Genomic DNA, 23,756 nt, shown 5'->3' with positions numbered 1-23,756 from the left:
TAAGTTTCCTCTTCAAAAACTAATATAGACCAGAAAAAATTTCAGTTACAGGAATGTTTTAATTTTTGGTATGGAATTTTGTTTTCGTATTTTAAGTTACACGAACCAGATAACCAACTAAGCAGAGTTTAATGATTAGCCTCCAGAAAACACAACTTAACTGGCTCTTTTTCTCCTTTAAGGTGGTTTCATCTGGAGTCCAGACAAGGGAAGAGAACTAAAGACAGAGGAGAAATAAAGGTCAATATTCAGTTTATGAGGAATAACATGACAGCAAGTATGTTTGATTTGTCAATGAAGGACAAAACCAAATCTCCTTTTGCTAAACTAAAAGACAAAATGAAAGGTCGAAAAAATGATGGGACGTTTTCAGATACCTCCTCTGCAATCATCCCAAGTACTCACATACCTGATGCGAACATAGAGGTATGTAGTGGTGAAGTACAAATGAAATCAAAACCAAAAAAACCTTTCCTTTTGGGACCTCAGCGGCTATCCTCAGCTCATTCGATGTCAGATTTAACAGGATCACATGTCTCCTCAGAAAAAATGAAATCCAGCACAGTTGGATACTCTCATCTTTTCAGGCGTCAGCTAGACTCTTTTGGTTCAGTTGATGAAGGTGGTAAGTAAAACTCATGACCATTCTAATTACAGTTCACTGCTATTAGAGCATTCAAAAGTCTGTTTAGTTTATGAAACAATTACAAGGCCAAAAAGTTAAGAACTATTGCTGGCCTTTTTTTTTTTTTTTTTTTTTTTTTCTATTAGGTGGTAGCTCAGAACTGCTGTTTCTGAGCATAAGCAATAACTTACATTGGTCATAATTTACAGTAATTTAGCATTTTTCTTATGTCCTAATTTGAGAGTATGTTGTAGCGAAGCATTGTGTTCTAGAGGGAACTGTAGGCAAAATGATGTAAAAAATAAAAATCTGTTTAAAAAGTTGAAAACTATCATCAAAGTTTTAAACCTGATTTATACAAAGAACAGAAAATAGTTTGCATTGTTTAAAGTTATTATGCAGCGGTAGACTACTGTCGCTTTCTGGAATGATGCACTAGTCACAGCTGTCTTCTCTGTAAAACTTAGCAAACTTTTGATTTCTATGTGATAACTATAGTGTCTATCCATAAACATTTCTGAGTCACAAAGTCAAGATGACAGCTGTTCTTTTTTTAAAAAAATACCTTAGTTACTCAGCAGTGTTTTTGAACTGAGGCTCAATTGCAAAGTTTCTAGACCTAAGCTAAAATGGGTTCTATGCATGTCATAAACTATGATATAGTGTCCTGTTGATAATATACTAATGACAGATTGTTTGCAGGGAGTCTAAAATCTCCACATAGAAGGACATTAAGTGTTGATACTTCTAAAATGAACCAGCTTGACAGCACAGTTGATGAAACTGCACTTGAAGCACAGAATGATCCATTTACCAATGTGAGTGCTTCATTACCCCAAAAATTTGCTACGCTGCCAAGACAGAAGAATCCGTTTGAGGAAAGCCCAGCAACATGGGATCAAAACATAAGTCTGTTTTCCAAACCTGTCGAAATCAGAAAAGAAATTAAAAGAGAAAAAAAAGAGAAAGTTAGTCTTTTTGAAAGAGTGACTGGAAAAAAAGATAGCAAGAGGTTAGATAAACTTAGCAATGGGGGATCAGACAGTTCTACTGACTTGAAATCACCTAGTGCGTTTGGTGAAACTCGTCGGGAGAGTTTTGATTATGATTCGACTAATCCGTTTATGACAAACTTCAAGCCTACAAGCATGTTGCCATCTTCAAGGTAGGTTTTTGCTGTATTTCGATCTGATATCTTGAACATGTTATATAAATGAAAATGTGAAGTGTTGAGCAACACAATCTTTGTGCTTTATATACCTTTATATCATTGCTTATCTGCTTCTAGGTAAAAGTTACGAACTTTTTATATAGTTTGATCTTTTCTTAATTAATTTTGTAGTTACATTTATATTACTAATATGTACTGTGAATGTTCTTGGGTACTTGCATTTGTGGAAAACTTTGTGCTTCAGAATGGGTTCTTCCTGAAAGCCTTCTGCTTTCACTGAACACTCATTGCTGATTATTTCACTGCCCTAAGTCGAGGTTTAGAGGGAAAGGCTTCGAATCTAAGAGAAAGAGGAAACGGGATAAATAAAAGGGTAAAGAAAATGTGGGTAATGAAAACAAGTCCTGTGGATGTCACCATTTGGGAAAAAAAAATGGATTTAAATTCTATACATTAAAGCACAAGAATTGAAGACCATTCTGTTTCTAAATGGGAGCACCCACATGGACACTTACCGTGCTTGAATTTGCTTGGCTCACCGTAGCTTTGCTGAGTTCCTGTGTATTCAAGTCATTTCATGAGGCAGCAGTTTGTGTTCTAAGCAGAGTGAATTAAGTTACAGGGGCTGATAAGAAACTTTGATTTAAATAATCCATTTTAATCTTTGTTTGTCTATCAACAGTTAACTTGTTTTCTTTAAAAACCAAACCAAAAAAACCCAAACCAAACCAAAAAATGTGTATCCCACAGTGTTTCCTTTCTGGCTTTTGTTTGCTAGTGAGGAAAATATACTCTCTTTTCTTTTATATATATATATATATATATATATATTTACACACACACAAACACACACACACCCCACACACCCCCCTTATGTACTGTTCTCAACAGGTAAATGTTTAAGCAGTTAATAATTAAACTTTTATTCATTTGCATTCTTATTTTTTTCCTTATATTAATGCTAGACATTAACAGTGCTTTTTTTTGCAACATGATTCATTTCTGTTTAAGGACTTAAATTTGGTAGAAATTGAATTTAAAATTACACTGCTTCAAACCGGAATTTTAAGGTTGTAAAATAATCAGCATTTTAAATGGAAAACATGGTTCTAACAAATTTGCCTTTGCCCTGTTATTAATTCCTTAATTAATGACACAGTAGTATTTTCCTTTTTTTTAAAAAAAGGAAAATACTACTGTGTCATTAAATTTTAAATTTTTTGTTTTAAAAAATTTAAATTTAATTTTTGTTTGTCGTTATCTTGTTCTTTAAGAATTTGGAACAGACTGATCTTATTGTATCCCAGCTCAGTTTTATTCATAGGTTAGAATACATGCACTCCTGATTTAAAGTTATAATCGTTTTCTCAATAAAGCTAATCATGGATGTGAATTAGATAAATGAACTGAAATTGAAGTGCTACAGAAAAGATTCGATTGCTAGAAGCTCATACAGACTTCAGTGAATTATCTTCTTAACGTCTTCTACAAGTCAAGTCAGTTCCTAGTGTCTTAAATATCATGTTTATAGACAGAGTCGTAGAATATTATTTATTTAATAAAGGATTTCTCTAGATTAGAGTAAGGTTAGAATGTATCTTGGTTTGTCAGAAATTAAACTTCCATTTAAATAAGCTCCTTTAAAGAGAAGTAATTTAAATAACAATTAAAATTACATAGCATTTAATTTTTTTAAAATGAAAAAATCCATTCAGGCAGATGCTAGATACAAGTAGTGAAATCTTTTGAAGTTCTTGAATGCAGCGGATCTTGATAAATATATATCTTTAATGGTAATCATGATGGACTTTTTTTTTCTTTATTTTGTAATTAAAAAGCTCATCACAGTGCCCATTCAGAAGGACTGTAGTCATTTGTTTCCCCTCTTTATATGAGTCTCTTTGACTAGTTCTTGACTTTTATGTAAACATAAACATATGATAAGACAAGTAGATATTCTGCTATTTTCAAAAAGCCAAAAATAGTAAATATTTTCTTTCTTTTCTGTAAGACAGCTATTATGGAATATCTAGTGTGCAATAATTTAAGTTAGAAACTCTCTGTTTTTATATGCTCCAGTATTATGTTCTGTGAGAACCTTTTAGAATAAGTTCACTTTCTTTCAAATGTAACTTGTACAGTGATTTTCTTTTGAAGTAGAAACTAATACAAAATGTGCATATTTAATAAGTTTACAGTTTAAGTTTACCTTTTATCTGTGGAGGATTTGTTGAATAGAATCCATTTTTAATTTTTTGGACTAGTACTGTGAAGAAAGAGTTGTATAAATCTGTGGGCACAAAATAAATGAAGTTGAGTAAGAAATTCAGTATGCAGAAAGCACGCACAGGGAATTTAAAATTTGAGTTATTTTTTATTTACTCAGCATGCTATTAAGCTCTTTTGGATGGATACCATTTCTGCAAGTAAACCAGGCAGTATCTTTTTATTAAGGTGTGTCCAAAATCCATGTTCTGCTGTGGATGAGGAGTTTGCTTAACAGGTGGATCTCCCATTTAACTGTGCTTAGCTAAGCCATGGTTTGAGTGATGAAATGATCCTGGAGTATGTGAACTACATTCCTGTCAGGTGAAACTCAAGTGGAGGATGTATTCCAGGAGCACAGTGTAGCCACAGAAGGGCATTCGGTCTCTGGGGCCAGGCTGGAGATACTACAAAGTGGAAGAAAAAACCCCACAGCAATTCTCTTCCCCACCCTCAGAAAAACGGACCAAACCCAACTCCTTCATGTGTGTAATGTGAAGGTCAGGTTCTTGGCAGCAATGAACCCATGTCTGTAAAGTTAGCAGGAGTCTTTTCAGTGACTTTGGGGAGCTTTTGGTCAGGCTCAAGTTCATCCTAGTTCGTTGTGTTTGGCAATGCTGACTAAGCAGTAATGATGTGGAGGACAGCAGCTCATAACAACATCACTCAGTGATGGCTGGGTGAGTTGCAGAACGGTTGCTGAATAACCTTTCATCTGACCACCCGTTAAGACCTAACTGGCTCTGTGAATATTCTGTCACTAATCACTCTTATTTACTAATTAAAATAATGAAGATAAATACATCTTCCATGTGTTTCTCAGCTGCTGATAACATAAAATGTAGAGGTGGTTCAGTGATAGTTACAGGATTATTTTTCCTAAAAGCAACTAGTATCCCAGGATTATTTGAAAAGTATTATTTATTTTTATTACTATTATTTATTACTGTTATTTCAAGAAGGTTTAAGAAGCATTTTGGAAAAGCAAAACAAAACCTGCCTGGTTTGTGTATAATACTAGTTGTCAGGAAATCACAAAATACGAACCTCTCATTTCTATTAATCTCTGCTCTGGCAAAGGCTTGTTCTGTGGCTTTGGCTAAATCACTTAGTCTCCCTGATCCTGATCTGTAAAATGGGGATGATATTTTGATACCTCTTACAAATGCTGAGTGGATAAATTAGTATTTTTTTAAGGGTTTTATAGATACAGTATTACAGTATTACATAAGTGTTAAGATTGGGGTTTTTTTTATTGTCTGGTGTAGGTGTAATATAGATATTTATGAGCTGATTTCTTGACAATTTAAAAACGCTGCAGTCTCACAGTGAAACAAGAAACGTTGTTTTTCCAAATATTACAAAATCTGTTAGCTCCAGAGGATTTATATCATACAGCCAATGAAGAATTTTTAAGCACACAATGTGTCTACTATTTTTAGCTAGCATTTACCAATAATAGTTTTGCCTTCGTACTTCTTAATCCACTGTTTTAAAACTTTTACCTAATATAATCTTAAATTGCTGTCACTCTTACCATTAGTGCTATTGTCATGGCTCTCAAGAGGTTAATTTGCAGTCAGGAGCCACGTGGATTTAGTATTGAACACAGTTAAAGAAATTAAGGGTACTCCTGGTAAACAAAGATTGTTTTGTGCCATGACCAAACCTTGTGCATCATTTCTCTGAAATTGTTTGTGTTTAGGAAAATACACTACAGTAGGCTAATCAACTGATGTGAAAATTTCTCAATTTACACCACTTGACAAGTGCTAAAAGAAAAGCATCTTTAATTTTAATGTGTTATTAGGACCTTTTTAGAGAGATTGTACAAGTTATTAACAAGGTCCTCTGAGACAGGAGACGGGTAATTAACAAGACCTACAGAAAGAGAGTTTAGGTAATTAACAAGATCTTAGGCACTGGACACAGGGAAACAAATAGTCCAATATTTAAAGCTGACAGGTTGTTACTAGTCTGATCAAATTCTAGATCTGGGAAACTGAATTGATAGGTGCTTGAGAGCTTTCTAAGAAACATTTTTTATATATATATATATATAAAATAATATATATATAATATATACATACACAGAAACAACATAAGTATATGTCTCTGTATACATATGTATACACATATATAGAGGGATGGATTAAAAAACCCCTTTAAAGTAGCACTTCCATGACCTAAGTATTGTTAAACTTAGAGGAAAGAAGATAAAGCTCGTGCCTACATACTGGTTATATGTCTCAAGTTCTGGCAATAAATGTGTTCCACTCTAAGCAATGTAGAAGGCAGAACAGTGGGGGATGTCTCTTACTAGGTTTCACTGTAACAACTATGAATAATGCTCATATTTATGACATTAGTCATTGGTCAATTGGAGCATAAAATACAAAAATATTTTTTTTTCTGTGTTCTTTTACTGTTTCAGCCTTTTAAAAATTGCAACTGAAAAAGAGCAAACAACACAAGCCTTAAACTCATCTCTTTTGCATCTTTCTGCTTTGTCTGTCATTTCTGAATGTGGTTATTTTCTTCAGCCTCTCTCCCCCATACTGTCATCACATGCAGCCGTTAGAGCTGCCTGCCTCTCCAGTGGTGCCTGTTCCAAACAAATCTGTGTCTCTGTAGTTTCATTTTTCCCAATGGGTGCAATGTTTGAAGTAAGCAACGTCTCTGCATTTTGATATGTTCATTACTAGATTTTGAAAAAAAAACCAAAAAACTGAGGTGCCATGAAAACATGAGGCTCTTGATAACCACGGTGTTTTCAGATCACATCACATTGTTAAGTTTCAAGAACAAGCTGTCTGTTACATTTCAGCAAATACTAAAATTTTGTACGTGTGAAGGTCAGCTAGTTAGAAAAGCTTTTGCAAAATCATGGTGTTACTCTGGCTTTCGAGGTTGCTGCTTGTCACTTGAGCTGTTAGTAGACCAGGTGCCTGGCTCTAGTCAACTGTGGTTGTAAAGTAAAATCTGTTAGTTTAAACCACAGTGAAGCTAAGTTATTAGTGCAGTAACTTGAACATCATCAAAGATAAATGGCTGTTAAATGGTTTCATTCTTACCTGTTACCTATGATGTGCTGGAGGCATATAGTTACTGGCCACAGCTCCATTGGAATGAACCTCAGAAGTTGCCTCATCAGAGCAAAAGGTTGTAATGGCTGTGTATTTCTTTACCAAGTAGGTCAGCCTTTCCCAGTGTGCAATACAACTCACTGCTTGTAATTTTTGTATACCCAGTTCAGAGATGTTGATCTCTAACAAGTTTATTACTGTGCTTGCTAGAGTAACAAAGTCTGTTCCAGAATTTTACTGTATATTTCTCTGTTAGTCAAAAAATGACATCAGGTGAACTATGCCATTTTCAGAATTTTGTTACCTCTGTCAGTGTTAGCACGTCTTATTTTAAGAACAGAATACTTCTGCATTGCTTTTCTTGAAGTGAAAGGGTTTTTTTCAGTTCTCTACTGAAATTTGACTAGATACTTCTATATCTATATTTCTGTGATTATAGTCTAGGTAGAATATTAATAAACTATAACAGTGCATCAGTTATACTGTAGACCGTTAATATTTGTTAATTCGGTGTGGTAAAGCTGTCAGTAGAACATTATTTCAGTAAAACAAAGACAGTACAGGTTATGTGAGAGGTAACAGCAAAGTACGAAACTAGAAGTCATGCAAGGATTCCTAGTGTCTTGGTCTGTCCTGCCAAGACTCATCCAATTCAGAAAGATCCCTACATGTGATGAGAGAATAATACTGAAATCTTGCCTAAAGCTACTACAAAGCAATAGTCACAGTATTTGGGATATTACTAGGGTGTATCGAAGCCATCAATTCCTAGAGAGATACTGTAGAAATACTTAGTATTTATCTTGACTTTTGCAAACTCTTCACTGGCAATCACTCCTAATTAGTTGTGTTTTGGGAAAGTGTCAAAACTGTCTGTTTTGAAAGTTCATCCTGCTGGCTGCATGACAAGATTTTTTCCAAGCTTTCATTGTCTGTTGATACATGTTAGGGCACGTGAAATCTTTTTGAGTGGATGCAGAAGGCATGTTATCTATCCCAAGGGGAAATGCACTGCCTGTTATATTTTCTTTTTAAAAAATAAATAAATAGTTGTATCCAGTTTCTTTATTAATAAATGCAGAAGTTGTGTAAAACTGATAAACTTTTTTTTTTTTTTCTGTTTCACTATAAGTATTAGTGCTGTTATTTTAAGCATTTAAAAATGGTTCTGGAAGTTTCAATGTAAAATTTTACTTTAGGGTTGTTTGATTTTTTGGTTGACTTACAGATCTCTAATAGTAGGGTCTTCTAGTGGAGGTGCTGGAACAACTTTTCGTATAACAGTTCTTTAGTGGCCTCTTGAGAATAAAACTTCATTAGTTGTTTAGCCATAGTGCAACTGCCTAGTAAAAGTAGGAATATTTTTTTATGTTAAACTGTTGTTGTTTGTTTCCAGAAACTTGAACTAAAATTCACTGTACACAGTGTTGAGTACACTGAGTGAGATGATTTTTGATTTTAGAATGTTTTGTAAGTCCCTAATAATAAGTGAGTTTGCACAAGTAGTGTGTCCAGTGGTGTGCAAGTTTTTAAAGTAGTTACATTTTTGGAAGGAGAAGTCTAGCGTTCTGACGGAGCTCGTGAACGCAGCTCTGTACACCTCCACTTTCCCTTGTTGTGTCTCCAGCAGTATCAGACACCTCAGAATGGGTCATCAGCCTATTGTGGATGCAAAGCCCTGTCTGTTTTCAAAACAAAGGTTTTTATTCACAAAGCTAAAATTTTGTTAAATTCTTCAAGTTGTTCTAAGTGAAAGTTTCTGTGTTTCTGTATAGTTCGCTGTGGTATTTCTGCTGCGCTAAAATTGAAATATACGTGAGCCACAAGAGAAAAGGCTGTTTCCTTGAAGTGCATACTGTTCAGGACCATTACTGAGCACTGTATTCTGAGACTGTGACTTCTTTATCTCAGGGAACCTTCTGCCATCTTTAAAGTGCTCCACAGAGTGCAGCAGCATCCTCACAAACAGACCATTTCCAAAGGAGTCTATGTAAAGAATATGTAGCTTGAGAACGAATGATTTGCAGAGAAAGTGTGTCTTACATTCAGAGGTTTTGGTCCAGTTTCTTAACTCTTGGCATGAGACTTTATAGTAATATTAAGAAAATGGAGTGATAGCAACAGAACCCGATACTCTTTTTGTGTCCTCCTGGGGTTCCACAAACTCCAGAAAGCCATGAAACATGGCTTGACAGCAGGACAATTTATATAGTGAAGTGTCTTAAGTGATGTTCCCCAGAATCTGATTGGGAAGTAAATGGTAATATGCTTACTCCATACTTGCTTCGCTGCCAGACATGACAGTCATTCCTTCTCAGAGTATAAAGTGATGTCTGCGTTGCCAGGCACAGCAGGCTAATAATATTCTATGGAAAGCAAAGTTTCTGAATTTCATTAACTGTTTCTGATTTTATTCATTTCTTTTGTTTTTCTAGTATATAACTTAAATTGCGTCCTGATATTTCAAAATTTTGATATGTGTTGTGAGAATCCAAAGAAAAATGCGTAAGCACTGTAATAAGAATCAGTCCAAAGACCAAGAAGTAGGAATAATATTTCTGATCTAATGGAAAATGAATATGGTAGAGCTTTGTTAATTACCTGTACACAGATGTTCCATGTTAAATGAAAAAACCTGAAAGCTCGCAGTGAGCTTATTGGTATAGTGGATATTTTACAAGATGTCAAGTTAACATAGAAGATTTCAGTATTTTGAATAGTAGGGATTAATGTAAATATCCTAGTTTTAATTTCTAATAGTATACAGTACAACGATCATGTAACTAATACGAATAACAAAAGATAAGTAAAAAGCTTTTGCTCCTTAGGAAAATGTGCTTTCCATACAGCATAATTTTGGAGTCTGAATCCCATTCATTATGTTGTCAGAGTAAATGGTTCAGGCACTAAAATGTTTAAATCAGTTATAGGAGAGATTTTTTTTTTTTTTTTAAACATTGTTTTAATCTCTAGGCATTTAGAAGCTAAATATTTAAGCAGCCACTAGACCTAATGTTTGATTTTTTTAACTACCATTAAACTTCAGAAGACAGAATTAGAAGCTCCTGCCATAAACTTGAGCTTGTGATATGTCCTAAACTCAGCTCCGCTGTGTTGAAGTTTCTATAGAAATAATCAGCATGTGATGTAAGTATTTAACTACCTCATAAAAATCAGGTGTTATGAAAAAAAAGTTTCATGTAGTTCTAATGAAATGTATTTAAATAGTGAAAATAAAGTATAAAATAATACGCTTGCTCTGGTTATGAAATACTAATCTAAAACACTCTACAGATTTAGCATTGTAATACATCTGTCTCCATTATTACCTTATACTGGTTTTATTTCTCATCACTTTTCTCCCCCCAGTAACACATTGTGATAGGACAGGGTTCTCATCTCAGATGAGCTGAAGTTGAAATCCAAGCTAATAAAACCCCAGAAATTCAAGCAAACTTTGCTATTCACTAAAAATGTACGTATAAAGAAAAAATTATTTCCCAAGCAATAAAATTATTTAATCTGGTACCAATATCTGATATAAAGTAACTATTAAGGAAACTAATTGAATTCCCAGATGAGTGAAATGGGGGACATGACTAATTGCTGTGCTAGATTAAAGAAGTCTATTTGACCTATAGTGGGGTAGAGGCAATGTAGAAGTTGAGTGGCTTGTTTGGTCAGCATCACCTGCATGATACTACTGCAGCTGACTTTGAATCTGTGCTGGTGTGATTTACCTCCCTTTTACTAGTTTCTAACTTTCTTGAAGGTTATTGGAGTGAATGAAAGCTTATTAGTTGTATAAGACAAATGTTAAAAATTGTTATGGGACCTGGGACGTCACCTTGAGCCACATGAGACTCCACAGTGGTGGAGAGGGGGCTTCTTGCCCTGTCTGGATAAGCAAAAGAGGTAGAAAATTACTTGATTCCTTGAGATGATGGAGGACACAGGAGCAAGAAAGTAGATGATCTCTTTTCAGTGAGCAGAAAGAGGAATAGTGAAGGCAGTTTGTGTAAGTTAGAAGGTATGTCCAGCGAGGAGGCGTTAGACTCAGATATGACAACATCTAGGAGTTACACAGTGTTAATAACGATGAGCCAGAGAAACCCAGTTTGACTGTAGTTCTCAGGGTGACTTGGTAGAAAGTCCATTTGTTAGAAAAGAAACATCTTTTTGCTAGTAAACTGACCAAATTTAGTTTGAGCATAATTGAGAAACAATAATTAAGGAATCCCACAATGCCATTTTTGTTTTACAATCACTGTTCACAGGAAACTGCACTCAAAAAAAAAAAAAAAAAAAAAAAGCTAAAAGAAATTCTTTTCCCAAGCTGTGAACATAGTTTCCCTGCTTCCATTGCAAAGGTTCCATGCCAGTTTATCAAACCCTGGGGAAAAAACAGAGCTGGGACTATAACCAGCGTTATCACTATGAACTGTGATTGCAATACAGCAAAAAAAAAAAAATTTTTTTGTAATTGCTCAGATCAATGATTTCAGAAGACTGTTAGGAAGTTGAGAAAATGGCTGCTCGAAGGAGGCTTATGATGGTTGTACAGCGTGTGGGCTGGAGACCTAGAGGCATGTTTTCTCTAAGCTATTACCAGTAATCAAGTGAGGTGGTAACTTTAGGAGTTTATTATTGTGATGAAATTTAAATTAAAAAATAAACGCTTTCATGAATTTCAGTACACCAAACAGGCAACTCCCCCAACTGTACACGTTCATAATTTTACAGTATTTTCTTTTGAGGTATTTCTTGGTCCTCAGACAGTGAATTACGGGTAGGGCGGTGAGAGCCTGTATCTGCTCACGCTCACCTCAGGCTGGAAGCGCTGGCAGGAATCCCTACGGGGCTCAGCGAGGCCGTGGAGCTCCCACCTTACTTAGCAGACAATCTGATTTTAAAAATGTTATATGCAATCTCAGCACCTGTTTCTTCCTTGAGAAGCAGTATATTTTCCACATATCTCTTTAAAATATGAGTAAGAGTATTCATGGGGTTTGGGTTTTTATGGGGGAATATTTTGTTTAATAGTTTTTCATTCTTTGCAAGTATATTCAAATTGCTTCATGTAAAATACGCAGATGTGCTCTTTTGTAATTGCACTTACAATCTCCACAATGTTACAGAAATGGTTGCAGGTTTTTTGGCTAAAAAAAAAAAATAAAATAGTCCATATTGCCAGTGATTTATATTTCTAATTTTCAAACTTAACTGCTGCTTTTCTTTTAAGCTGCTGCTGTGAAAAAGTCCTAGAACTTATTTCACAGAAAGTATAAAGTCATTCAAGGCAATGAAAGATCTTGCTTTTTTAACCTTTCAGAAAGTCACTCAGTTGAGCAGTCAGGCCGTATTATTCTATATCTTGTCTGACATGAGGAAACAGTCCCAAAAGAAAGATATCCCAAATTAACGCCACACTTCGTTAAATAGAGACATTCTTGGTTTTCACCAAGCTAATTCGATCCAGTTCAGTTAACTCATTTTTTTTTGTACTCGGATCACAAAAGGCAGTCATGAATGAAGCAAGTTCATCATGTGTTTGACACATCAGTGTGAAACTAAAAGGCGGGTTGTGAGGGAGGGTTCCTGCCTTTAGCTTTTTAGACAATAACCCGATGAAAGAGGCCCCTCATTCAAAACTGGTCTCCAGCAAACTAGGCAGACTGCTGCGGATCACTGTTACAAACAGGTACAATGGGAATTAGCCAGAACTTGATTCGTCAGACACCTCTTGATTTCTAGTTGTGACTGTTTGTGTAATCCAATCTATCTAATATCCTCAGTCCAGCAGATGGTTCATGGGAATTCCGTATGAGCAAAAGTCTGCCTACTTTGGATATGAAAAATAATGTACAGAATACAAAATTTTATTGTAGAAAAAATTGTATTTAATTTTTTTCAGAAGAAAACAGAATTTTGCATTTTACATAATTAACTTTTGTAAATTATGTCCCTCCCACTTTTACACTATTAAATATATGGCCTATAAATTCAGCTAACAGAGTAATGAACATTCTCAAAATACATTTCTTACTTTAAGCTACCTTTAAAATAAAATGTTAAGAAGTGTTAACATATTTTTGTAACTTTTTGCATTATTCTCAGTCAACAAACATCACCTTTGACAGCCAGTACATGCAGACTAACTAGTGTGGATTCTGTGATGTGAAAGAATGATGCCTGCTATGATGCTGCCAAATAAATAGTATTTGTGAGTCATATCCAAAATCTGAACACATTTTCAGAGAGTTATTTTCACTCCAAACTTGCTGTAGCAAGTACATAAGAGCATAGCAGCACTGATTTTTGAAGATATTTGCTAATAATTACATCAACCTGAGACACCAGTGGACCATTTCTTACGGCTGACACTTAGACAATGGCCGTTTTTATCAATATCAACTGTGCTTTTGCAATTGAGAAAGAAAAAAACAATCTCAACAACATCATGCAATAGTGTTGTTTTTTGAATATGTAAGATAATCACTAGATTTATAAAAAAAAAAAGTAGATTATTCACTCAATCTAAAATACAAAACAAATATTGCTGACAGAAGATGGCTTTTCAGCTCTGACTTAAGCTGGAATTTCTAAAGGACCTTTCTCCTCTAGCAGCTGCCATGAAAGCTGGGAATACATGTTAGTCTGCAGGTTTTTGTTGGTTTCGAACAGTGTCATCCCTGGGATGGGTTTCCGGAATATTTAATTTAAAGTATCCTAATTTGCTTAGAAGCTCAAGGTAAGTCTAGAGATAAGAGCTAGGGAAGCCCAATCCGTAATATCCTTTCTTGCATTTCTTTATTACTTATTCAAATTATATAAAAAAAAGAATATGAAAAATTTGTGAGTGAAGAACATACGAAGATTTCCATTAACTTTAAATATTTTCCTACTTTTCCTAAGTTCAACAAATTGCGAAAAGAAATAATATTAAATATTCTGTAGCTATATACCTAATTCTCTGGTGACTTTTAGTAGATGTTTTGGTCAGATAAGTGTGCACTACTAATATTTGGGGGGTTATTTTTTTCCCACAGTTTTAATATGAATCCTTCTGGCATCGAGGACCTCAGGAAAACAACGGTGAGTTATGAAGCGTTATGGAAAGCCATCAGTAAATGCCATCTAATTGGTGCTTGAGACAATATAAGCCAGTATTCTTGTTTAACCTCTTATAAGGAAACGTTGGGGGGTGTTTGGGGTATTTTAACATACACAGAAAAGTCTAATTAGAAAATTACAGGCTTAATGTAAATTTGGAAATAAGATTTTTACGCTCAATATGCAGTGTACTTCTGGTATGATTTAGAGAATAAGGGAAAAATTAGATCTTTGCACAGAAAGAAAAAAAAAAAACCTGTTTCTTTGGGGTATTTCGGATGACTAGAGAAGTAATAGTCAGGTGAGAAACTCTGCATTACTCAGTGATGTATTAATTGACCTAACAGGAGCTTCCTATCACTATAGTTGGAGACTTGAGGGAGAGTCTTTAGATGACAAATCAAAATGGAAGTAATGAACTGATATGATAGGATTAATAATACAAATAATAAATGAACAGCCTCGCAGAAAACACTAAAAATAGAAATACGAGGAGTTATTATTCAAAATACTCTTTTGATGTCTCTAAAAGTACCTAGAATAAATTGTGTCCTAAGAAAAAAACAAAAAAATCCACCTATTTCCTATGCAGTGTCTTTGAAGGAAAATGTGGTCTTGCTAGAATTTGTTCTGTGAATAGATGAAATCTTTAAAAGTGGGTTTGTTTTCAGTCTTTAAAATATATAGAAAACAAGTTTCACAGGCAAATATGACTTTGTACTGTTTATTTTTTGCTAGTTTATGTAAATGATTTGAAATAACATTTGATGTTATTGTAAATGCCCAAGTTTTTTTAATGTAAGTAACTGGTGGGAGACGTCAGAGTATATGAACGCTGCCTTTGATCAGATAGTAAACTGAATTCTACCAAGCAGTTACTTAATCTCTGACAAAAAGCAACATCAAAAAAATTGATTTAACTTAGCTGCTATTGTCTGTAAAGTAACCATAATTACAGTTTCTATGTGCTTGCAAGTGTACTACCGCAAATCATGTAATTTATTGCTGGTAAAAGCATCAGTTTAATTCTTTTAAGAAATAAGATGTGAATTGTTTTATTTAAAGGATTTAAAGGCGATAAAAGAATTCCTTGATGATTTTTCTTTTGGAATACGAGCTATCCTAAATGTCAGTTGTAGGATTATGAGGTGGTGCTTATTTAATACAAAATACAAATTAGGAGAAGAAACTATATCTCAACCATAGTTTTGAATGAAATAATTTGATTTTTTTTTTTTTTTTTAATGTTCAAGATTGCTTTCTAAGGTGTTTGAAGTAATTTATTATTAGGTTTTGCAATAATAGCCCTCACCAAGTTATTATATTTCTTCCTTCTGCATCACATTTAGTAATTATGTTTGTATGTCTTCTGCTCTGGTGCCAACACCTGTCTCTGAAAGCAGTGTTTAAATGGGAGCAGTAGCCAGTTGAAAGGGCAGTGTGAGCTCTTTAAGGCCTAATTAAGAACTGAAAGGAAGATGAAGTAAGTAGGACAAAAGATGTGAAAGTAGTTTAGATGATATTCCCAGAGCAGAATTCCTCATTAGAACAATAAAGAGATGATCAGAGATTGCCAGGCCTTCCATTTTATCTAATTCTATTTCTTCTAGCTGTCAGTGTGTACCCCAGTGGTATTTTGTTGCAGAGATAATTTTTCTTTGCATAGCTTGTTATTTAGAATTTTTTTCTTAATAATTCATTATAAGATTAATGTTTTGTATTGAAATTGTAGTATCTGTTTTTGTAAAGATATAGTTGTTCCTTAAACATTTAAGTATCAATTATTTGCTCAAACTGAACGTTTAAAATCTTAACTTTAACAATATTTATTTCTAAGTACTAACATCCTTTAATTAGAATTTTCTTACATAATTAATGTGATAGGTTATTCCCCTCAAAGATCTATAGGGAGCATGTGTATGACAAAACATCTTTAAAGCATATGTATTACACACAATTTTCCACTCAACTTTATAAAATAATTAAAGACATCATTGCATCTTAATTCCTGTTTCTTTGCCAAATCAGAAAATTAGGCAAACTCTGTATTTCAGATATGGAAGTGTTAATGATGTCTTTTCCAATGTGTACAAAAATTTAGTATTATAAAGAGAAAATTTTACTTCTTGCTTGTAGAAGAAAATGTGCTAAAGTGTAATGACCACAAAGTGAAGGTATTTTCTCTTCTGCACTTGTTGGAAATAAATTACTAGCCAATTTATAAATTTCATCAAGTTAGCCATTTTAATGAGGTGGGAGTTACCGATCACTTACAATCTTGTAACTTGGTAAGTTTAAAATACTGAATACACGTATATAAACGTGATATTAAGTATCTCAGATGTAGGGAGAAACCCTTAAAAGCACATCTTTTCAAGAGCTACTATTAGAATATAATTGATGGAGAGAGGCTGATTGATCTGTCGTACTTCAGCCTATTTGCAGTGCACCATCACTTTTAATTAGGTTTATTTGAAAACTTTGCCCACCTGCGTATTTTAATGATTCCACATATGCCAGTGTGCAAATATGGAGCTGTGTGGAAAGAGAAGGAATGGAGCATGGAAGAGGAATGAATATTACTTTATTATGTCATATGCTTCCTAGCTGTGCAAGCTTTGTCATTTTAAATGACAAGTTTCTACTGTAAACAAAAGCTATCTGACATTCTTCTTCTACCCTGTTAGAGGTACAGGATTTGAGAGGTTAGATTATTTTACTTAATTAGAGGTTCCATATCTTTTAAATGTCCCCACTTCTGAATCAGATAAAACTTACTGCTTAGCATGTCTAACAGTGCTAATACTTTCATAAACCACCTCTCAATCTTTTTCTCCGTTACATATTTCCAAATTTTTCATAAGGTAGCTACTTAAGGTCACAGCTAATTCTTCTTGACACAGGATAAGACATTCAATTTTACAAGTTTTGGATCACGTGTTGCCCTTTGTTAAGGGGACTAATTTGTCCATCTCTGCTAATACCTTCACTTACTGAGTCATCAGAAATAATTACAGAAACAATTCAGTTTTTCCCTCCTTCTTAATTCTGGGCCCCTCCTGCTTTAAAGCAAGCAAATAGGCAAGCAAGATCTTTTAGTAGTTCACATTTCTGTCTTACATGCTCTAGTGCAAATAAGATGCAGCCTTTTAGATTCACCTGAAATTTGAAATGGAAAGTTTTATATGATTCAGAGGCCAAGGTCTGTAGAACCCCTGATGACTAAAAATAGAACGCGAAAGACAGATGACGACTGATGTAATTTTGAGTTAAGTAAATGTTTTGCTATGATAAGCTCAAAAGACAGAAACTCAGAAAAGTTACAGTAGGACTTGAATTTTCAGGGCTCTTTCTCTTGTTCTATAATTAAGGAGGAAAAAAGCTCTAGAGCAAATGGAGGTGTGTTGTCTAGGAGAAGTTGCTTCTGTCAAGAGTTGCACATGAGAAACATATGAAAAGCAGTGACATCAGTTTGTTCAGAAGACTGAACTATTTAATAAATTCTGGTGTTTTTCTTGAACTTATCTGTAGGATGGAAATCCATTTGATGCCACTGCAGGATACCGTAACCTTACTTATGAAGAGGTTTTGCAGGAGCTGGTGAAACATAAAGAGCAACTTAAGAAGAAGGACACCCATATTCGTGAACTTGAGGATTACATCGATAATCTTCTCGTACGAGTAATGGAAGAAACACCTAGTATTCTCAGAGTGCCATATGAACCTTCTCGAAAAGCTGGCAAATTTTCCAAAAGCTAAGATAGCGATACTTAATGGTACTTTCTGCTGAATACATTAGTGGAAGGAAATCACACTTCAACATTTTGACTTCTCTTCATTCCTTTTCTCCTAAGAAATTCCAGGAATCAGGGGAGGATGGGACTATGGCATGGGGGTTTTTTGTTTTTTTTTTACTCCGAACACTAGCAGGGACTGCCAAAAATAATATTCTGTTAGATTATCTAAATAACTTTTTTTTTTTTTCTCTTTGAAAACACCTTTAGGTACAGAATACTTAGAGTAGGGTTAATAATACACATTAAATATGTCCGTGCAGTTTATATAATAGCTTAGTATTCACCATGTGGCAGTTTCAACTGGGAAGCCTTTGCTGTTATGAATGTTTTCTTGAATGATTATTGGTGTTATGCAAATCTATCAATAATGATATTACAGCATGCCATCAAGACCACTGTTTTCAAGCCAGTGTAGTATCCTTTACTAACCTGAGTGTGTTTTGTTGCAATGGAATGTAGTTTGTTCTACACATATTAGAGGAAAACAGTGGTGCACAATCTTTGCGGAGTAAATGCTGTATTCTATACAATGTGCTTTTTGTATAAAAATGTAAAAAATACCATGCCATTTCAGTAATGGCACATGCTGGAATCAGTTATTTTACACTTAAATGCTAAATTTTATGTATAATGATTGAACTTTGGTAGTGAGCTCATGACACAAGGTTGTTTTGAAGATCTTTTTGTATGAAGTTATCGCATGCCTTTTTATGTGTTAAAGTTCTTTGAACAGTGTTACTAGAGTCGGAGGTAGGACTGGAGAAAAGTATGGAATAAAGATATGAATACTTTGTTCAGTCAAAGTCTGCTACAGTGAAAATGTAGGAGAAATTAACAGACTGAATTAAATAGACATGATAACTCATAGAACTGACTCAATTTAAGGTTGAGTTTTACATGATATATATCTGTCTTAGGTTTTCTAAATCTTATGACAACAAAGGATATGCCTTTAGAAATAGGCTATGTTGCTGAAACACATATAGAGTACTTAGAAAGGCTCTTCATTAATAAAAAAATATGTATTCCTTGTAAGTACTTCTAAAAGTCAATTTTCAGTGAGGCAAATGAAAGAAGAATGTAGTAAATGTCTTCCTGATCCTTTAATAATTGTTTGTAAAATGACATATGAAAAAGGTATCTGCTGTTCAATAAATTGGCAAAATATAGTGATGAACATAAATGGGAAAATACTGTAGGAGAAGAATCCTCACAGATTAACATAAATAGATTTTAATTTTAATTTCCTCCATAAGAGTCTCAGTTGGATTGTCTGTTGCTGTGAAACAGTAAGATGATATTAAAAAAAAGTACAGAAAATAGTTCAAATTTGGATTTAAGAAAACTGACTGTCTTCTCCTCCTTCTCTTCTTTTTCTGTACGTGATCTTTTTTTTTTTTTTTCGTACAGCACCATGTAATGGCTGTTGCTGAGGAGGCAAAAAAGCTTGAAATTAAATTCCAATATTTTTGTTGTTCTTGTAAAAGATCTAAATATGTTTTCATTTGTAAAACTGCAAAAATCAGTAATAACTTGAATAATGACGTGGAAAAGTTGAAAAAGTCCTACTATCTGAATGCTTCTGACAATGTTACTATTGTATGACAGCACAGAATTATTCTTGTTAGAAAAAAATACTTTCACAATTGTTCTCGGATTTCATTTAGTTATTTTTTGGCTTTTTCTTCTTCTTTCTTTCTTCCTTTCTTCGTGTTTGGGTTTTTTTTGTTTTTTTTTTTTGTTTTTTTTTTTTAGCAACTACCTCCCATCTCCCTAGCGCTATGTCCCTAAAATGTATGCAGTTTGAGTGTTCCCAACCCATCATTGGGATCCGTTACCTAGATCATTGTGCCTGGATGGAGCCTGAGTGATTCAAGCCCTACCTAATAGTAGTGCTCTGCATTTAGACGTTTGTAGCACAGAAGCGGGCCCACTTCATCAGGTAGTCTCTCTTTTGACAACCTAAGGATTTATCAAGTTTGGTACCTCATAAACCACATGAATGTTCTTTTGACCCACTTAAGATCTAAATGACTGTAAATTTGTTGTAATATATTCAAAGTGCCAAAGGTTATGTACTAAGTTATGGTACGTTTACTGTTGGAAGTTAGGTTTTGCACTCAATTAGGTTTTAATTTCCTAATTACACCAAGATGTATTTCAGTTACTCAGTATTTCCATAAAAGTTCTTAAACATTCTCAAATGTTTGGCCGAAGCAAGCGGTTTTCTCATATTGTTAATGGGGAAGTGTTGTGCAATTGTTTTGAATTCCACAGTCATTTTCAAACTAACTGGTATGAGACCATCTGTAGTATCTACAAGGATGAAATCATACACACCAATGGGGTTTAACGAGTAAACTAACCAGAGAATATGCTCCAATGCCTTTTCACTTGCAAGCCAACTTATAATTATTAAAATGAAACTCTACTATATTTAGCACCTCTGAAATAACTTCTTTTAGAATGTAAATGTAGAATATCAAACTGCATAATTGACTAAAAGCAGATCATTTGACATATTTGCATACCAAGAACGATAAGCAGATTAAAGGTAGCGAAAAGATCAATTTTTGTGCATTAGTGAAGAAATTTAGTGAAGCTTTGAATGTGCTATCTAGTCTTTATCTGATCTGTAAGTGAATAAAAGCACCTTTTGTTTCTATGAGTTTGTTAAGAAGAGGGGAGAGTGCATTTTAGGAAAAGGTAAAGTTACTACGAGAGGCAGAATGGGACACTTACAACTATGAAAATATTTTTACAGAGTTCCAATAGCTAAAGATGTAGGCTGCTTTTGGAGCAATTCTGGGAAGATTACATGCACATCACTTTCTGCTTGGAAAGAAACATTTTTCTATATTTTGAGATTATTTTTGAAAAGCATCTTCACCCCATGTGTATTTTTTGAACCACACAGTTTTCAAATGAAAACACTTCATATGGAGTAATTTATATATTGAAAACAAAGACAGTTCTGTTTCTCCCATCGGATAAAACTGTAAACTTTCTTGCAAATAATTTTTAAAACATAATAACTTGCTACTTATGGTCAGTCTTTCTTGCCCTTTAAAAAGTAGGGATGAAAATTTTTGACATGTCTACATTATTTTGATTTTTTTCCTCTCAAAAATTAGCGTAAGAGTTCATCCATGCACACACTATACTTTGAAACTATCCTCTGAAACAGCTCTGCTCATAGCCATGTACTTTACTTACTATAAAGAACAAATATGAAGGCCATGCTTTAATGTTGTAAGTAACAAATTTAAACTTTCTGCCATTCAAGAAGGATGTTTAATATTTATATATGTTACCTCTTGCTGCTGTATTTTACGTTTAGCTCGGTTTTCCACCTACTAATGAATGTAGCATTCTCCCTAGATTATACATAACTACATTTATTGCTGTTGGCTCTGTATCAAGAACTATTTGTAATTTTCCAGCTGTGAAAATGTTGCCTTGCATTTAGAAAGGTTTCATGATTTGGGGACCTGATGAAACTCGTGCTCATTGGGTACTAGTCTGCATTTCTGTACAGGATGCCCTTTCTTAGATGCATCTTAAAACAAACAGAACTGCTGTTTTAATATGTTTACTGCTGCACTGGAGGTTTATTTACACTTCCAGCTTTAAAGAAAAATTATTGTCCTACATGAAGTATGTAAAGTAAGTTCATGCTTTTTTGCTCTTTATGTATCCATTACTGTTGTAGATATGATAGAGGCGTTAGCTGTGGGCTTTTAAAATGTTGATATTTAAAGCATGTTGACTAACTTCCTCTCTTTGAAGTACGTGGTGAAGGATTATAGCGCTGCTGTGTTGCTGATGCTAGATTTAAAGGTCTGTCAGCGCTTTCAGTATGAAACCCTATTTTCAGGGATTTACAACTTCTAAATGCAGATACAGTCACTGGAAGTATTTAATATGCAGTAGGTAGCACTTTACTCTGTTTATGAAGGGTTTTGAGATTTGTTTCTGTTGAAAAAGTCATTGTCTCCTAAAGCATGGCGGGCATTTGCTTTATCTTTCATAATTTGTACATTGAAGAAGCCACTGTATGTTACAAATAGTAGAGCCATTCCTATTCATCTTAGAAGCTTCCAGATGTCTTGTATTACAATGTACTATAAAAAGCTGAAGATCCAGGTTATATAGGAAGTCTGTAAAAGATATGAACATTACTTATAACTTAAGGGTTGATTTCGTCTCGTGCAATCAATGGTAGTTTGTCTACATTTAATAATGGTACGGAATCACAACTATATGCACATGTGAGAACTAAACTTAGAATGCATGAAAAACTTTATTTTTGTTTCATTATTGCAACTTCAATTCCTTAATTTGATTAAAATGTTATCTTAATATTTTAATTTCTGTTCATTAAATAAATATTGCATGTCTAACACTAATAAAGCACCACAATGCACTACCACAATATTTCTTGAATTGTGATATTAATCTGTGTTATGCAAAGCATGTAACTCCTAAGCTCCGCTTAAGTATGTGTTTGTGAGAAACGTGCTGGTAAGACTCTCAGACCAGAGAGGTGTGTTTCCTTAAGGACAACTCCAAATTAATATCCCAGCTGTTTGCAGGGTAACCTCTTCAGTAGGGTCCAAAGAGAAGGGAAGTCTCTTCAGTAGTGTCCAAAACTTATAATTAGGGAAAAAAATGGCATGTTTTTAAATGTGCTAATGTGTATGTCTTTTTTTTTTTTTTTATATGACAGCTGCAGTCCCTTTAAATGTACCATTCCTCTGATTCTGTGGTTCTGTAAATATTACTGGGAGTATTTGACGCTGTAAGCCAGAACTGCATTTAGCATGAGGACAAACACTGCAAATTTTGATACGGCAAACACGATACATCTTTCTCTTCATGCTTAACAGAATAAAACTCAGCCACAATGACAGAAAATGGGAGCATTCTCCCCACGTCCCTGCCCCATAGGTGGGGTTTTTTAAATGCTCCCACAAGTTTTTCAACATGCTTTTCTCAGAAAAAAAATGCTTTTGCCTTGTCTTTTCCTTGGAGCATCATGACCGCAAAGTCTGTGCCCTGACAATAGTAGATTTTTCTGGATGCTAAGGGGATATGAAGAGTGGTCCTGGCTCAGGACAACAACATTGTGAGTAGTTCACCCCGTTACTTGGAGTCTTGAATTTCACTGGGATGTGTTTCCTTTCCTTGCAGTTAACTTGCTCCATGACTAGGTCCTTCATCATTCAACTATGGATTTAGGAAGTTTGGAAAGTGTTCCTCTCCTTGAGGTATCCCTGAAATGTGGTGGTTAGAGGAAATCGTAGTCAATTTTGGAGAAGTGCATGTGCTTAAACACGGTTTATTATACAGATTTCCTTCAGCTGTTTCACCCCATGTCTCACTGACTTTGCAACTGTTCTGATGGGTGAGTAGATGAGGAATGAGGACAGAGGAGAAAGGCAGGTTTCTGAAAGCTGCATATTAAATACCAGTTTCCATCTGTAATTCACATCTGGTAACTAATCTCAGTTCCTATGCCCATTTGAAAATGGAGCCAGTGCAATTTCCCTACCTCAGAGGCATAATGTTTGTTAGTTGATACCAACCGTAATTCTATTGTCAGTGTAAGAGCCCAGCTTGGTTAAATAGCTTCCAGTTTCCCCAGCATGGAGGGGTTTTCTGAGTTTTCATTATTTAACACCTCAACCCCCTAATAA

General features: G+C 34.5%; 1 protein-coding gene across 1 annotated transcript in view; it reads left to right on the top strand.

The window, feature by feature from the left end:
* The window catches only part of RAB11FIP2 (RAB11 family interacting protein 2), a 34,150-nt gene extending 11,658 nt beyond the window's left edge, over positions 1-22,492 (top strand). The window contains exons 2-5 of the mRNA XM_074907819.1: positions 183-625; positions 1,328-1,790; positions 14,197-14,242; positions 17,792-22,492. Coding sequence (XP_074763920.1) covers positions 183-625; positions 1,328-1,790; positions 14,197-14,242; positions 17,792-18,019 — 1,180 coding nt within the window. The 3' untranslated portion in view covers positions 18,020-22,492. The remainder of the gene's footprint in view (positions 1-182; positions 626-1,327; positions 1,791-14,196; positions 14,243-17,791) is intronic.
* Positions 22,493-23,756: the final 1,264 nt, after the last annotated feature.

This window comes from Athene noctua, chromosome 5 (genome assembly GCF_965140245.1).
Source record: "Athene noctua chromosome 5, bAthNoc1.hap1.1, whole genome shotgun sequence".
In the NCBI taxonomy this organism is placed as follows: Eukaryota; Metazoa; Chordata; class Aves; order Strigiformes; family Strigidae; genus Athene; species Athene noctua.
This window is presented reverse-complemented; position numbering and strand designations above follow the sequence as displayed.